The sequence below is a fragment of the Crocodylus porosus genome, unplaced genomic scaffold (assembly GCF_001723895.1).
Source record: "Crocodylus porosus isolate Cpor-Errol unplaced genomic scaffold, CroPor_comp1, whole genome shotgun sequence".
Taxonomy (NCBI): domain Eukaryota; kingdom Metazoa; phylum Chordata; order Crocodylia; family Crocodylidae; genus Crocodylus; species Crocodylus porosus.
Window position 1 is genome coordinate 3,535,550 of NW_017728936.1, and position 16,278 is coordinate 3,551,827.

Genomic DNA, 16,278 nt, shown 5'->3' on the forward strand with positions numbered 1-16,278 from the left:
CCCCTAAGAGATCATTTCCTTTGAGCATTTCTTGCAGCCGCTTCTCTGGAAAGATTAGATGTAACCTACCATCACCCCAACCCTTTTGCACTCCCCATTCCTTCTCCCGCCAGTCTCCAGACTGTGCTGGTATCTCTCTCAGGCACAGTCTGCCTGGTAAAGCCTCTGTCTATGGCCAGCCGGCTGCGGGAAGTAAGATTTGGATGTTTGCATGCTATGTTTGGGATGAACTTCAAAAGAACTGTCACCTCCCATCCTTTCCTCTGTCGTCACTGGGGCAGGTTGTGTGTGGTTTATGCAAAAGGGCGAAAAGAAAAGAATCAGACCATGTTTAAGGTTTAGAGGCTGATGAACCGTCTGTGGTTTTGATCACTATAAGAAAGCCAAACAAAACTTTGATTCTAAAATCAGCAGAACCCCAATCCTATAAATTGATCAGGGGACACCCACAGCCTTCAGGAAGTCAGGGGGCTGTATTGGCAAAAAAATGAGCTAGGACGAACTCTTGGGAAGACGGCTACAAATGCATTTCAGGTTAAATGAACTCTAAGATCATGGGAGCGGGGTCTCCTGCCATAGCAGCTCTGTAAAATAAGCTCTCATTTAAGGGAGGGATCTGTAATGAAAGCTCCCTCTGTCATTCCCTCTCCATATCCCCTTGTCAAAGTAACTGTATATCAGAAAACACCCCAAACACTGTACATTTCTTCTGATAAGATGGAGTATTTGGGAATTACAGCACAGTACTCTAGTCCTGTCTATAGGCCAAATCTTTATAAAACACTGGCTTTGTCTAAGTTCTTTTGACTCGAGCGAAGGCGTACGATGATAATACAACCCTCTCAGTCATGATGAGAATTTTGCTGGAGGATGAATGAAGCAAGGGCTGCAAGATTGGGCCCTCTTCATTTAAAACCTTAATAGGAAACACATTTCCTTTTCTGTGGTGTTCCCACCAGAAACCTCAGACTGTCGGGCAAAGGTGAGAATATTTAGCAATTAAACTAGAGGAGGCTCCGTCCCTTTCAGTGGCTTAGCCTGCATTTTTGAGCATCAAGTAGCTGTAGGTTGGTCTTGCAATCTTATTCAATGCTATTTTTTCCCCTCACTCCGCCAGTCTGAACAACCAGCATTTGCAGCCTGTTTAGTCATAGGAAGCTGTTTCTGAATTCCCCAGCACTTCCCTGTCTGGCTGGGGCAAGCTAGGCTGTGCTTTGTATTCGGGATTTATTCAAATAAACCTGAAAATGAAAGGCTGGTGGTGGCAGTGGTGGTGCAGGGGAGTTCACCCCGATAGCTGTGAAGCAAATATTGGAACCAGAAACCAGCACATATAGGTGCAAACAAAGGGGACAAAGCAATAGCATTTCTCAGACAGCAGCCAGAGGCCACCCATCTGATCCATCGTGGTGTTTCTCCTGCACCCCTCATTGCAGTGACTATGCCTTGTTTCAAGTTGTTCTGTTCCCCTCAATTTGCTCAGCTAGCCATCCAGGGCTCTCCAAACCTCCGTGCTGTGCTGTGTCCAGTAGCATTCATCACCTACTCATGACAGAAGAGATGATGTTTTCAAGCTGCTAGTGGCCTTTCTTTTAATTTCTAAAGGCTTTAGGCGCAGGCTGTGTTTATCAGTGTTTGGAATGGGGGAAAAAAATCCATGACACACAGGGCTGATCTGTGCCGGCATCCCTAGTGGCTAGTGGTCTCTGCATTCAACTATTTGAGCTTGCATTTCTCCTAGCAGGAATGTGAGACACATTCACATGCCACTGTGGCAATGCTTTTAGGGGCAAGGTGAGGTCTACTGGGATCTGGATCACTGGAACAAAGAGAGGTAGATGCTGCCTGCTGGGATGCTCCGTAGACCCTAATCCGAGTCAGTGCTACACTGCATGCAAGAGAAACCAGGACAGGGGTATACATAATCCAGGTACCGAGCTGGGGACGGAAGCCATGCACATTACAGAATTCTCTGCCGAGGCGTTTGCTGCGTGCTAAGGTATAGCTGTATTCTTGGACCTACATATATATGACAAGCCGCCCAAAATAAAGGGACGCATACACACGAGTAGTGGGAAGATTTTGTTCGAACACATCTTGGGCATTTCCGCCCAAGCAGGAAATCTCCTGGCTCCATTTCATGACATCAGCCATCACCACAAACAGCCCCTGGTCCTGTTAAGAATGTCACCTCCCAGCCTTTGGAGTGAAAACTTCTTCAAAGAGCTGCACTGAAAAATGACCCCCAAAGAGTGCGCAGGGTAAATACCTGTAACTAGACAGCCATGAAATGTGTATTACACGCTGGCTTTCAAGAGCTCCTGGGGCCCCTTCCCCTGATTCCACTGGAATTCACAGAGGGACCAGAGCAAAATGCTTAAAGAGTGCTGTTCCCACTAGGGAACCCTAAAATGTCAACGGCTTGAAATATAAATCGTTCTGTCTGTCATGTGCTTTTTATCATGGCCTGTAATGCACTTATGGCTCCAAGAAATTTGCTTAGAGAAAGGACTTGAAGAAAAAAAAAGATCTGAACTAAAAATGCAACACAATACTTCCACAATGGGGGATTTGGGGACCCAGTCAGCCTTGGGTAGCTGTCAGTCCCAAAACCTGGCTGTTATCTCTGGAATGTTCGGATTTGGATTTTGCAGCTTATATCATGTCTAATATTTGTGTGGTAAGCTGGAAATGCTTCTATCACTGCTAAAAAAAAGGGGAACAATCTGCTGTGGATAAACTAAGAGCCTCTTCCTTGCCTATTTTTATTATTACAGTTTCAGGAGCTTCTAGTTTGTGTTCTAAATACCACACACACACACACACACAGAAAGAAGGGAGAGAAAGAATCATAGTCATAGGAAAGTAGGGTTGGAAAGGACCTCAGGAGGTCATCTAATCCAACTCCCTACTCAGGGAAGAATCATCTATACCATCCTGGACGAGTGTCTGTCTAACCTTTTCCAAACAAAACTGCACAAACAACTCTTTTGTGCACATTGCCTGAAAACACCCTAAATGGCCACAGGTGAAGCTGGGAAGTAAGGGCACTGTCAGTGTCCTGCCACTGCAAGCATAGCAAATAGTTTGTTAAAATACACACAGGAGATCCAAGGAAGAAGACCGCGCTCCCCACCATAGAGGAAGGCAAACCCCCCTACAGCCTATTCTTTAAGTCCCTTCTTTAACCATGGGGTAAAATTCCTTCCTGATCCCAAATGTAGCAAACAACCTGACCCTATAATGTATATAGGTGCTGTACGTTATAGTTCTTATCCAGTACTTTTCATCAGTACATCTGAAAACACTTTGCAAAACTGAGTGGGTATCTTTATAGGCAGTTTTGCACAAGACACAGATAAGTGATGTGATGTGCTCAAGACCATTATGCAGGTCTGTGGCAAAGCCAGGAAAAGACCCAGGGCTTCCTGGGCTCTTTTTAAAGAGATAGTTCCAGGTGCCAAGAGCTTACAATATCAAGAGGAAAAATAGAATAATAGAACTACCCTAAATTATGCATCAGGTTAGTAGCTAAGCCAAGGCAGCAAGAACATTTCCTGAACCCTCCTCCACTCAACTAGTTATGCCACATCCAGAAAACTTTTGTTTTAATGATCACTGAAAAAATTCTGCGCAACAGATCAAGGTTAAAGAAAGGCTACTTTAGCACCCCTTAGGGGGAGCAGTGCCTTATCTGGAGCAATCTATGCTGAAATTAAAGGAGCTAGTTCAAGAACAAAATAGCTTGGCATAAATGTGGCAAAGTCTGCTCTGTCTGTACCTCTAACCCCATCCATAGTGGAAACACAGTCTACTTGATGGCCCTCATTGCTCACTGAATAGTTTTGAAGACTTTGTTCTAAGACAGAGGTGGGCAGTCTATGGCCCACAGGCCAGATCCAGCAGACTGAGGAATTTTATCTAGCCCACAGAGATGAGACATTTATCAGCAATTCAGGGACAGTGGAATCAGCTATGGTGTTTGCCACCCTCCTTTACACCAAGCTTTGCTGCTTGTTCTTGCTGAAAGGTTGCTGATCCCTGAATTAATATTAATGTATTAATATTACAATAGTGTCCTTTCTAAGTTGCATGCCCAATGTTGGTCACAGAGTAGGGACTAAATCCTCAGTCCCCTGAGTCCCAGTCCCCCAGGTTACATGACTCCTTTCTTCAAGAGGAATAACACCAAAGAAGGCAGTGTTTATCCATGTGTATGTATCTGCATGCATGGATGCAGTATTTAAGTCAATATGAAAGTCTCATTAAGACAGTAAGATATTCAACAGGACATTGATTTATGGGCTGTGTTCTTTATGTTTACACTGGAGGGAATACACTTACAGTTAAAAGCAGGACAAGGATGCAAGACACCTGCATTTTGGTCCTCATTTTGACACTGATTTGATATATGACCATTGGCAGGCACCATAGTCTCACCTTGCCTCAGTTTTATCATCACCAAATGCCTTAAACTACAATGCCTCTCAGGAGGATTGTGAGGGTTAATTGATCAGTGCTTGGGAACACCATGTTAACTGCCCCACCCCACCCCACCTCTTGCCGCCACATTTTTTTTTATACTTGGGCCTTATACAGACATTCAGTTTCTCCTTTGGGAGTTGCTGTTCTCCCGGGATAAATCATGAGTGTACAGATATTCAGGCTTTTTCTTCCAGAATAAAAGTGGCTGGTCCAAGAGAAAACTATCATGGGAACAACCAGGTTTAAATCACTCCCAGGAGATTTTCTCCTGGGAAAACAAATCTGTACGTTCCGTGGTTTCTCCCAGAAGAGAACGTAATCCTTCAGCATCCCCCCGCTCACTTCTCCAGGGAGATAGTGTATTGCTTGCTGAACACTGCTGCTCCAGCAGAGAGCATCTGTCACCAGGCAGACTAAGGGAGCCTGCAAAATATACCAAAATGTGTGCATAGTTCCCCCAACCCTTCCCCTCTTCCCCCACCCCAGCTGCAGTGTCAGCACTGCAAGCTTTCCACTTTTGAGGCTCGCAGTGTTCAAATGTCTGTACACATGGCTCTAGGTAAGTTTTTCTACCAGGCAAACAAAACAGAAGCACTAGAACACTGCAAGTGAGAATCTGTTTCTGAGCCACCTCTAATTACTATCCCAGTTTTGTAAAGGAGAAAACCTAGCCACGAAAAGGAGTAGTGTGGGCAGTGTCAGTAGCAGAGCCGATAAGCCCTGTCACCCACTAGGAACAATTCCATGCACAAACTGATATAAGACCAGATTGTTTGTTGTGGATGATGATCCAGTCTCTAGGACAAGGTTTTCCTGGAGTCTCAGGGCCTGATTGCCCAAAGAGCTTACCTTTCATTTAGATACCTAAGTGAGGGTCTCGTCTGTCATTTCTTAGCACCCAACAGCACCTATTGTAACACAACCACCAAATTTTCAAAAGAGCTCAGCACTACTGAGCAACCAACATTCCAAGCTCTTTAGAGAATGGGATCCTTACTTCCTGGTGATAACAGCATCTTACCCATACCTCTCTTCCCTTCTCCCTAGAATAAACTGAATTAATATTACAGTAATGTCCTTTCTTGTCCTTGCAGGTAGCTCATTGCTGGTCTACAACACTCCAGCCCACACAGAGGCATCCTCTCGGCTTACCACCAAAGAAGGTTAGTGTACTTCTGCCTCTTTCTCTCTCTCCCCATTCCTCTTCCTCTCTGTTTCTCTTTCCCTCTCTCTTCCCCCTTCAAATCCTTAAGGGGTTCATTTCAGGAATGGAAAGAAACCACTTCCCATTTGAACTTTAAAAATGAAACGGTTGGTTGTGAGCATTTCCTCAGTCCCTATTCAAGGACAGAAATACAGACTCCCCTATAAATTCTTCCAGGGCCTCTGAATTTGTTGTCTCTCATGTTGTCACCTAACTTGGAGATTTTAATAAAAACAGCAAATATATCAGAATTCACAAGAACATTTGTGGAGCTGGCAACACCAGTTTTGTTAACAAATACATGCACCCCTTATACAGGGGAAGAAGATATGGCAGAGAAAAACGTGATCTGTAACTACCAGCCACTTCCCTCCAGTGCCCAGGAATAGAACTCAGAAGTCCAGTCTCCCTTTCCCCTTAACCACTAGATAATTAGCCCAAGAGCTAATTGTTCTGCTTCCCAAGTCTTTGTTCTGACCACTAGGCAGCATTCTCTTTGTTTGCCACATAAGCATTTCTGTTATTTTCAGAGCAGTAAGGCCTTATTGCATAACCATGGGTGTTTACTTCAGAGGACAGTGGGGGAAGGGAAAATGCGTTTTATTTAAGCCGTGGCACAGAGAAGGAGAAGCCCTATTTCACTGCCTGACTATAGCAAGCCGAGATCACAAGTTCAATGACTTGCCAGTGCAGAATGGACTCCACTTGGCTGAGAGCTCTGCTCTCTGAGTCAGCACTTCAGCACAGGCTGCTTTCTGATTGCACCACGGTACATTTAACCACAGACATCTGCCCTGGTCCCTGGACACAGAGATAGATAGGATTAATGCTGCTTTTTGCAGGTGCTGCTTTTGTCCAAAATACAGCCATCCACTTGAGCTGCCTCTTCCTGACACCCTGTCTTTTCTGCTGCCTCTATATGAGCCAGTCATCAGTTAATAAAACATGGTCCATTACAAAGACAAAGCCAATCAGGCTTTTCTAGTCCAGCAGTCAACTATTAAAAATACTGAAAGCTTGGCTACGTCCTGTATGAATAAGGCGAACCCATAAGCACACGGTCCCCAGCTACTCCCTCATAAACATACACTCACATCCAGGACTGTGCTCTTTCTGTCTCAGGCCAGGTGGTGTTGCTAAAAATAAAATAAAAAAACAAGCATGGATTTGAACACGTTTGTTCAAGGGAGTCCCTCCATATAAAATTCACATGTCTCTGCATTCCTTTTTTACCTGCTCTTATTGCAAGTCACACATAAAGTTACTACAATGGAAAAAGAAGCATTTTTTCCCATTCCCAGTTGGTTCCTTCAGTGCATTTGACAGGCTAATTCAGAGGTGTCACTGGACAGCCCTGTGCCTTGGGAGGTGGTGGCATACAGGCTGGCAGCTACAGCCCAGATGCTGGTGCTGGCATCATAATGGCCAAGAGGGCAGTGGCAGCAGCTGCTACTTTTGCACCCCATTTCCCCAAGTGGCCTTAGTTATACTATTGGGCTAGGGACAGCCATTCAAAAAGCCTGAGCCTGAATTGATTCAATCTTTGCAGGTTAGTCTAACCTGGTTAGGCTGAATTAGTTTGTAACCACACAGACATCCTCTCTGGACTGAGAAACATGCCTGCAGTGGCTCAGGCTAGAAGCTGGGAGTCGCTAAAGCAGCCCTCCCTTCCCTTCCATACTGCTGACCTGAAGGGGGTCATGGCTAGGCCCTGGCAGGATGCTCTGATTAGGGAGGAGTCTCCCCACCCCTTTCCTCCCCCCACCTTGCTGCTGCTGACCAGCCCAGCAGGGAGTTGATAACAGAGCATTTATCAGCCCATCAACAAAACAAAAGCCGCTGTCATTAGTTCAAGCTCTTCTTACACAACTTTTTTCCAAGGAAGGAATGGATGGACATTACCAGCTGACCTGTTGATTAGCTCCAAAAGGCCGTAAGCCAGGGATGGACAAAATGCAGCCCACCAGGCCATTCTATCCAGCCCGCGGGGCCCTTATAATTTTTTGAAAATTAATATTTATCTGCCTGTCAGTAAGCGGCCCTCCGCCCAAAATAATTGTCTACCCCTGCCCTACGCAAAAAATGTCCTGTGTGCCTTTGTTCTGTCTGCCTTACACAGACACCTCTCAGCATTAGCTAGCATACCACATGCTGGCTAGGGTCTGTGCTGTGGGAGAGGGGAGGAGTGGGGCAGGGGGAAACCAGGCAGATGTTGTGGTGCCTGCCATCTCTGCTGGAGCTCCAGCCAGGAGCAGAGAGCCCTGCCCAGCCCAGAGATCATGGGTCTGGGACAGACATTACATAAACCGGTTTGCCCAGATCAGTCAAGTCTGATACTACATTCAGCCAGGTTTATCTCAAACCGGTTTCAGCCATTTTCAAATTGATTTATGTGCACTGAATGTCTGTTCTTTTACAGGTTTAAACCAGTTTCTGATCATTTAAACTGGTTTATGTGTAATGTCTGTCCCTAGCCTTGGAGCAATGCTTGCAGTGAGTTTCATCACAGTCACTTTCACCTGTTGCTTCTGTGAGTCTTTCATAAAATTCAAGGACTATAAAACCGTTTATTTTTCACTAGGAAAACGTGGTAACATGGCCATAGATATTGGCAAGGTAGTACCTCATGGTACTTCCATCATTGCACTAATGCTGTACCTAAGAACCTCAGCTGCAGGCTTGCCTACATGGAGAGTTATGTCACAATAGCTCTTTCTGAATAGGTCCATGTGCAGCCATTCTTATTCCACAATAAGAACAAAACAGGAGTAAAGCATTCTCAATCTGGAATAAGAGTATCTACTCATGGAATTAATTGGGCAAACCTAATCCAATTTGAAATCCCATTCTACCATACTCTAGACCAGGGGTTGTCAACCTTTTCTTTCCTGAGGCCCTCCCCAGCATGCTGTAAAAACTCCATGGGCCGCCTGTGCCCCAGTCCCAGCCACACGGCCCTGGGTGCAGCAGGCAAGACTCCACAGCAGGGTGCCCAGGACCCCACTCACCTGCATGGCAGCAGCACAGAGCCTTGCCTGCCTGCCCGCCTGCCCATAGTGCCAACCAGAAGATGGAGGCTGTGAGGGTGGGTCTGCCCCCACCCCTTCCTTGGGACTCACCTCAGCCCCAGGGGGCTGAGGCAAACCCCCACCTTCCATGCCATGCCATGCTGGGCTGGGTCGGGCGGACCCCTGAAACCTGCTTGCAGCTCCCCAGGAGGCCGTGGATCTCCAGTTGAGAACTGCTGCTCTAGACAAACTTTTCAGGCCCCATTTTATTGTGCTAATTACTGTGTGGTCCCATGGTATAGGAGTTTACAGTCTGAATAGAGAAGGGAAGATGAAGGGAATATGATATATCAGTGGAGAAGTGGAGCGCAGAGAAGATAAGTGTCACGTTAAAGATCACTTAAGAAATTTATGGTAGAAATGAGAAATGAACATATATTTACCAAGCCTTGAACTAGTGCCTTTGGAACAAGACTTTTCTTGCTCCCTGGTTATTCATTTTTAATGGACTAGATTTCAAACTGAAGATGTTTCTTTGGGAGGGAAACTCTCAGGTTAAAAGTCAAGATTTTTGTTTATGTGAAATAGATTTTTCATCCTTCACTTAATGTCTCAGATAATTAAACATGAAATTAGGTTTTAAAATAGCTCTTGTTTTCTCTCCTGGTGAGGCTCTTCTTTACCTTCCTGCATGTATGTCTCCCTGGAAGATTAAAATAGACTCATTCAGGTTCTTCTAGTCACTGTCATCTTAGGGCTCTTCTCATGCGCTAGCAGTGATACAATAAGATAAGAGAAGTCAAAGAGAAGAAAGACCCTGGTAACTTCTCTGCCTTCACCTACTGTTCATTTCTTTGCATGGTCTTAAGGCCCAGGCATAAAGCATCTCTCCATTCAAGGCGAAATGCAAGACATATACCCATTGCATATTCTCACACAATATTTTATACAGTCTGTATCTGTCAGTATGTCTGCATAGCTAAATGAAGGCACGATTAGAGCACAGGAAGATTTTCCTGTCCTAAGTATAATCTAGATAGGCTGGATACTACACAGATTCCAGCAAGGACAAGCAACCAGAGTATGTACCCAGGGTCCCAGAAGGTTTACCTGCCAGATGTTTGCCTGCACTGAAGCTATCATCAAGTATTTGCTGCAATTTTTGTCCACACTAGCTAAATGAAACCTAGCTAGGTATGCATGCTTACAGCCACACCTTCATTTTGTTGTGCAGACATATTCTGGGATCCTTGCCCTGTTGACAGCCTGGGCACTCTCTGTAAGACATACCTCTTACTAAAGCAAACCCTTTGAAGAGGGCTTTAGTTATTAACTAGCAACAGAGAATAGTCAATTTTCCATCAGGATAAGTGGATCACTTGCATCTGTCCTCTGTCTTAGACTCACTCCAGAAAAGCATGTAGACAAGCACATGCTTAAGTGGCTCCCTGAATCAGTCTTTCAGAGGTCTGCTTTATACTGTTTCTATGGTAGTAGCGGATAAAGGAGACTTGGAAGGCTGATTCATTGCATGCTTTGAGCATTTAAGTAGGATTCTTTCTAGCACCCGAAGGACTCAGGGCACTGCCTGAGTTTCTCTGCTTCTGAACTTCATAATTTCTCAGAACAGTATTAAGCATCATTGGTACAAATTGTCTTCAGCTGCCGCTGAGAAAAAAAATTGCACTAATGAGAATCATCAGGAATTTTTGGCTGAAGAACGATTTTCTGGTAAATGAAATGAGGTTACGCTCATTGCTAATTGGAACGATTTGCGCCCATCTACTGCTTTCCATTGGGGAAAGGTCTGTTTCATTTTCCATGACTTGACTGTCTCGTGGTGGCGGGTAGACTGTAGGTATCGGAGAGCGAGAAGACTCTGTGACTGCATTCTCTGCGCACATCCAGGGAGATTCAAAGTGCTCTGCAGAAAATGCCTGGCAATGCTGTACCATTTCCACAGGTTTCCATGGGGAAACATAAAGTCTGTGCATATATATTTAAGATTTGAAGGCTTAGAGGCTTGATCCTGTATGTTGCTGAGCACTCTGGCCCAAGTCCAACCAAACACTGAAGCCTGGGCTTTAATTTAAGCACTTGTGTCTTCCTACTGAAGCCAGTTTGGCTACTGACTTGCTTAACTACTATACATGTCAGCCTACATGCTGTGTCGGATTAGACCAGTATACTAAGTGGCCAGAAGCACCTTGTGTCTGTGTGTGAGATTTTGTGCATCTTCAAGTGTATATATAGAGCATGTGTGTATGTATGGAGGATATGAGAGTACATATATAGTGTTTACTGATACAAAGCAGGGTGGGTGTTTGTGGAGTAGTGTGTAGGGTGGGTGAGTAAAGGTGTTGATGGTGTTGGTAGGGCTGTAGAGAGTAATGTGTGTGAAGGTTTGGGTGGGTGACTCTATGGAGGGGTCTGAATGTTTGTTTCTAGGGCTAATAGGATGTCATCTTAATATGATGTGTTAGATTAGCAAGCATCTTTACCCTTCTCCATCACTGCTTGCTCCTTGCCTGCTATATTCTCCACCTCATCCCAAACTAAGGAAGTGTGATCTATTAATAAGAATGACTAAGCTGAGTGCCTAAGTTGAGGGTCCTGAGTACATTTAGACACCTAAGATGCAAGGACCTGGCTGTTTCTGAAGAAGGTTAGGGGAAAAGCAGATTAAATTCTCACTGGGAGTTCAAAGGAGTAATTCGTAGTTTCTATTTGGACATCCAAATATGGATTTAAGTGTTTAACTTCAGGCAGTCGGGCTTGAAAATTGTGACCAGTGTGTGTGTGCATGCTTGTGTTTTGTATATGTTTGTGTTTGCATGAGCATACGCACACATGCGGTCATGAGGGTTGATGAAAGATAATATGATGGGTGCAGCTAAGCACATAAAGCCAAATCCTTACTTCTAAATTTTGTTGTAAATCCTGAAAAAATGTAAACGTCTTCATTCTTACGTTTTCGAAAAGAACCAATTGTTGACATTTTTGTGACATCACTAGATTCAAAGCTTTTGAAAGTTGTTTTCAAAATAATTTTTCAGCAGTACTTTTCAAGAGGACTGGGGAAGCAGGAGAGAAAAAAGGGGATTAAAGGAAAAAGAGGGAGGAGAAAACCCATGGGGGGAAAAAAAAGGTTTTTTTCAGTTTTTTCAAAAAGCTGGCAGATTTTTTTTAAAAAACAAAAAATGAAGTTCTCCATTAAATTTCTGTAGTCATTTAAAAAAACCCTATAAAATACCAATCAGCTCCGGTAACAAAATGCTCTTTCTAGCGTGTTGATTAATGATTACACACATTTTTGGTATGGAAGATTATCAGTCCACATGGGTTTTCTTCATGTCAAAGACAGTGCAGTTGCAGCTTTACACTCTCTTAATTGTTTCTACATGCCAGGACATTTGTTGGCGGCATTTCTTCTCCTGGCATTTCTTCTCCCTTATCCATTTTTAGCTCTATTTGTTGCACCAAAAGAAGAGACTTTTTTTGGTGCTTGCTATTATCATCCTATGGCCAGACCAGGGATTTATGCTTTCAGGAGAGACAGTAGCTAGTTCTCTTGGTTTTTTGGGGTTTTTTTAATTGTTTTCCTTGGAAATTCCAGAGTTCGTGTTTTGTCTGCTTTCTCCCTGACCCTCTTCGGAGGCAGCTGTGTGTTTTTTCACCAAAAAAACCTGGAAACAAAGAATCGTTGTCTTTAAGCTGTAGCAGGCAGGAAACCCAACTCACAGGGGAGCTCTCAGAGCCAGCGCTGTCCCAGAGCTAGACTCCAGTTCTCTGAATTCAACCTGACAGCTTGTCTGGAGCACTTTCTAAGTAACCATTATCCTTCCTTTTCTCCCAGCAAAAGAGCTATTATTTTATTGCCTTGGGTGCACTGCATGCAATGTTATTGCACATGTGTGTGGGTTGCCCAGTCGCTGGGATGTGAGCTTTCCCTCGAAAAGCTCTTGGAAGTGGGCAGGCTGTTTCCTAAGACAAGAGTAAATTTGTTTCTTGATAATGAGGCAAATGGGCAAATGTTGTAAAAACAGTGTCAGCCGCAGTGTACATGTGTGTATTTGTGGGTTGGTGTGTTTCTTTTCCTTTCTCTCTTACGTCTGTGTTTGTGTCTGACTTTTTTCTCCGTGGGTGTGCTTGTGTGTGTCTTTTTTGAGTGTGTGTGTGAGAGTGTGTGTTTGTATGCATGTATGTCTCTTAGAGACCATGTGCCTCTTTATTTTCTTGTGTGTGTGATGCTTGGGAATGTGTATTTCTGAGTGTATTTCTGCTGCATGCTTCTCAGTATATCTGTTTTTTGCTCTGTGCCTCGGTGCATGCACATGCATGAATGTGTGGCTTTGCACATGCAAACGCTGCTATGTGCACTTGTGTCAGATGGGTGCATGTACCTGTGTGTTTTGTGTGTATGTGTATGCATGACAAAAGTCACTCCAGCTCCTGTGAAGCTGAGTTTGGGAGGGATTTTCTTGATATATATTTTAGCCTTCCCCGCAGTCTGTGCAGCAGGGGTTCATTTGCTGATATTAAAGCAACAACACGTTCATTTTTCAGTGCTTCCCCCTGTTCTTCATCACGTGTCTGCATAAGCTTTGCGCAGGGTAGTGCAGACATGAGTTAGGAAGTTCCACCACAGCAAGGAGCTGCGATGTTTTCCTAGACGAGCTCGCACAACTGGTGGCCATCGCCTAAGGCCCAAAACAAATAAGGAGTGATTCCAGCTCCGGCAGGCAGGGCCACGTCTTGGGGAGCTGGAGCTAAACGAGGGCTGTAGGTTTCCCAGGTGTGGGAGCTTCACGTAACACCCAGAAGAGTCAAGTCCAAACAGGAAGGGGAGCGGAGGTGAATAGGAAAGAGCAGAAGGGATGAGACCTGCCCTAAGCATCCTACCCCCTGTAGGACCTGAACAACCCCTTTCTGAAGATGCTGGATTGTGTTTTCACTCGCATGCAAGTTCGGCTTTCTGAGCTTAACTCAAGCATTCATTTCAGAACTGGATTTGGATTGGGATCCACCGTGAATGATTCACAGACTTGGTCTATGTCACTGGCATAAGGCTGCAGGTACAAGACAACCCCTCAGCAACCTTCACTCCCGTAACTGTGCTGAGATGCTAACAGGAGAGGATGATATTGCAGCAGCTAGGGTATGAACTTTGGATCATGTTTAATTCCCTGCTCCATCAGAGGCGTCTAGGCTTCAGTGGGAGCTAAAGTCAGCAGGAGTTAGGCACCTAAGTAACTTGAAATTTCTGGCCTTCACTTCCACTCTGCATCCGTTCCTCATTTGTAAACTGGGGGTAACAGCCCATCAGGGATATTGTGAAGATAAAGATGTTAAAGATTATGAGATGCTCAGATACTATGATTGTGGGACCACATGAGCCTCCAGAATGGATTAACTCTGCAGTTCTCTGATAGTAAGCTAGTAAGCTAGCCACTGCGTCATACTGGACAGAATCAGACAACTAGGTTTGAGCTCCCGTGTTGATGACTTTAGACTGGACATTAGAAAAAATGTTCTTCATGGTCAAGGTTGCCGGGATCTGGAATGGGCTTCCAAGGGAGGTGGTGCTCGCCCCATCCTTGGGGGTCTTCTAGAGGAGACTGGACAGGCACCTGGCTGGGATCACATGACCCCAGGTTCGGTGACCCTTTTCTTGCCTGCCAGGGGCAGGGGATCAGACTAGATTGCCCACTGAGGTCCCTTCCGACCCTAGAATCTATTACTCTAAAAAAAAAGTAATTTTAGTTTAGCAGAAGCAGTTGGAGGTTGGATATTTGAAGTCTGGGGGTCTTTGTTCTGTCCTAGATGGCAGAGGGAAGTTCTAAATGGCCGTGACATAGCAGGTGAGATGAGAGTGGCTGTGGATTTAGTGCAGTGCAAGGGCTATATGTCTTTTTATGATAATTATGAGAAGGAGGAGGACAAGGTTGACCAACAAGTGTTAGTGTACATACAGAAGCTGGCAGGTTGTGTCAAGCTATACCTGCTTGCTCCTTGAGTAACCCTTGCTTTGCAGAGTAGCACAACTGTTTTGATGAGTGGGATAGTTCACTCCATTTCCAGCATCCTTGTGTCCCTTACAGCTGACACTCATAAAGTTCCCTTCACAGATAACGTTGCAAGTATGCTAGCACTTTCCTGAGGTGCCAGATGGCTTTCACTTCTGGAACCAGGTCCTGGGACCTTCTTAGTTTCTCTCTAATGGTGCCACACATTGTCAGCTATAAGGATGGCCACACTGATAAGTGGCATTGCTCTTGCCTTCTTATTCATGACCATGATGTCTGGGCAGTTGTGTGGCATGTTTCATTCAATGCTTGTTTGAATTCAAGGGCCCAGATTGGGGCAGATCCAGAGAGGGTGCAGTGGCACAACTGTCTCGCCCCCTTCCCCCCCTTTTGCATTGGGCCACACCGCAGGAGTCTCTGGGGACTTTTTAAAGTTTCTAAAGCAGGTGAAAATATTCTCTCCCTTTCTGCTCAAAGAAATGCCCCCACCCTGCCCCTTCCTCCTGCCTTTTCCCACTGTCCCAAGGGCAGAGAAGCACCAGAGTAATTCCTGCTTGCTGTGCAGGGGCTGGGCTCAGCTGGGGATGGGGACAAGGGCAGCAGGGATGGGCAGAGATCCCCCTTCCCTGTGCTGTGACCACTCAGAGAGGGGGAAGTGCCCAGTCCCCCTGGTGCCACTGTCTATTCCTCAACTGAGCCAAGCGCCTGCTCACCCTGGCTGGCTCTGCAACTTCCCTGCCCCCCAGTTTTGGAGGATGCAACAGGAACAGGGAGAGGGGATTTCGGGTGGGAGGAGGGAAAAAGGTGGGGCAGGAGCTATTTCTGAGCAGGAAGGGGAAAGAAGAGGATAGTTTCACCTGCTTTAGCACTTAAAAACTTTCCCAGAAGCTCCCACAGCATGCTCTGAGCACACCCATGGGACTGTGAGCCGGGGGTGCAGCCACCCTTGCAGTGTGGGGTGCTGCTGCTGCACCTCTGCCCCCTTTGGGAAATATCCAAGTCCAGGTGTTTGGGGAGAGCCCTCACTATGAACAAAATGTTTAACAGAAAATCATGGTGTAGTGATTGGTTATTGACACGATGGATAAAAATCCAGTTAGAAAATTAGACGTGTGATAGACAGGACAGGGCCAGATTGCCAAGAACTCAGTATGTACAGGTAGAGAAAACATGTGGGTCTCATTTAGGCACTTCACATGGGCCAGATTTTCAAAACTAGCCCAAAGATCAGTCTACACAAGTTGGCCGAGTCCTTCTGGACACCAGGCCCTACCTAAATCAGCCTCTGAAGAACAAAATGAGAGGAATAACGAGGGCTAAGTGTGAATGGAAAAGCACGTTTTTAGGAGACTTTGGAAAGAAGCTGGACACAAGGAGGCTCACGCAGACACTGGGAGCAGCGGGGGAGAAGGGTCAGGCAACCAAACAGGAATGGTGAGACAGGAGGAAGGACCGTGAACATGTCTCTCAAGGAGCAGGTTGCCCTGAAGCTTTGGTGGACAATATCAAAGGGGATGTTGGAGTTGTGCAGGGCTTTTCTCTTTTTTTTTTTTTT

General features: G+C 45.4%; 1 protein-coding gene across 4 annotated transcripts in view; it reads left to right on the top strand.

Annotated features, from left to right (window-relative positions):
* The window catches only part of FLI1 (Fli-1 proto-oncogene, ETS transcription factor), a 112,288-nt gene that overhangs the window by 80,148 nt on the left and 15,862 nt on the right, over positions 1–16,278 (top strand). For all 4 annotated transcript variants that reach the window (XM_019546980.1, XM_019546979.1, XM_019546977.1 and 1 more), the window contains exon 6: positions 5,580–5,648. In XM_019546980.1, the coding sequence (XP_019402525.1) occupies positions 5,580–5,648 (69 nt within the window). The remainder of the gene's footprint in view (positions 1–5,579; positions 5,649–16,278) is intronic.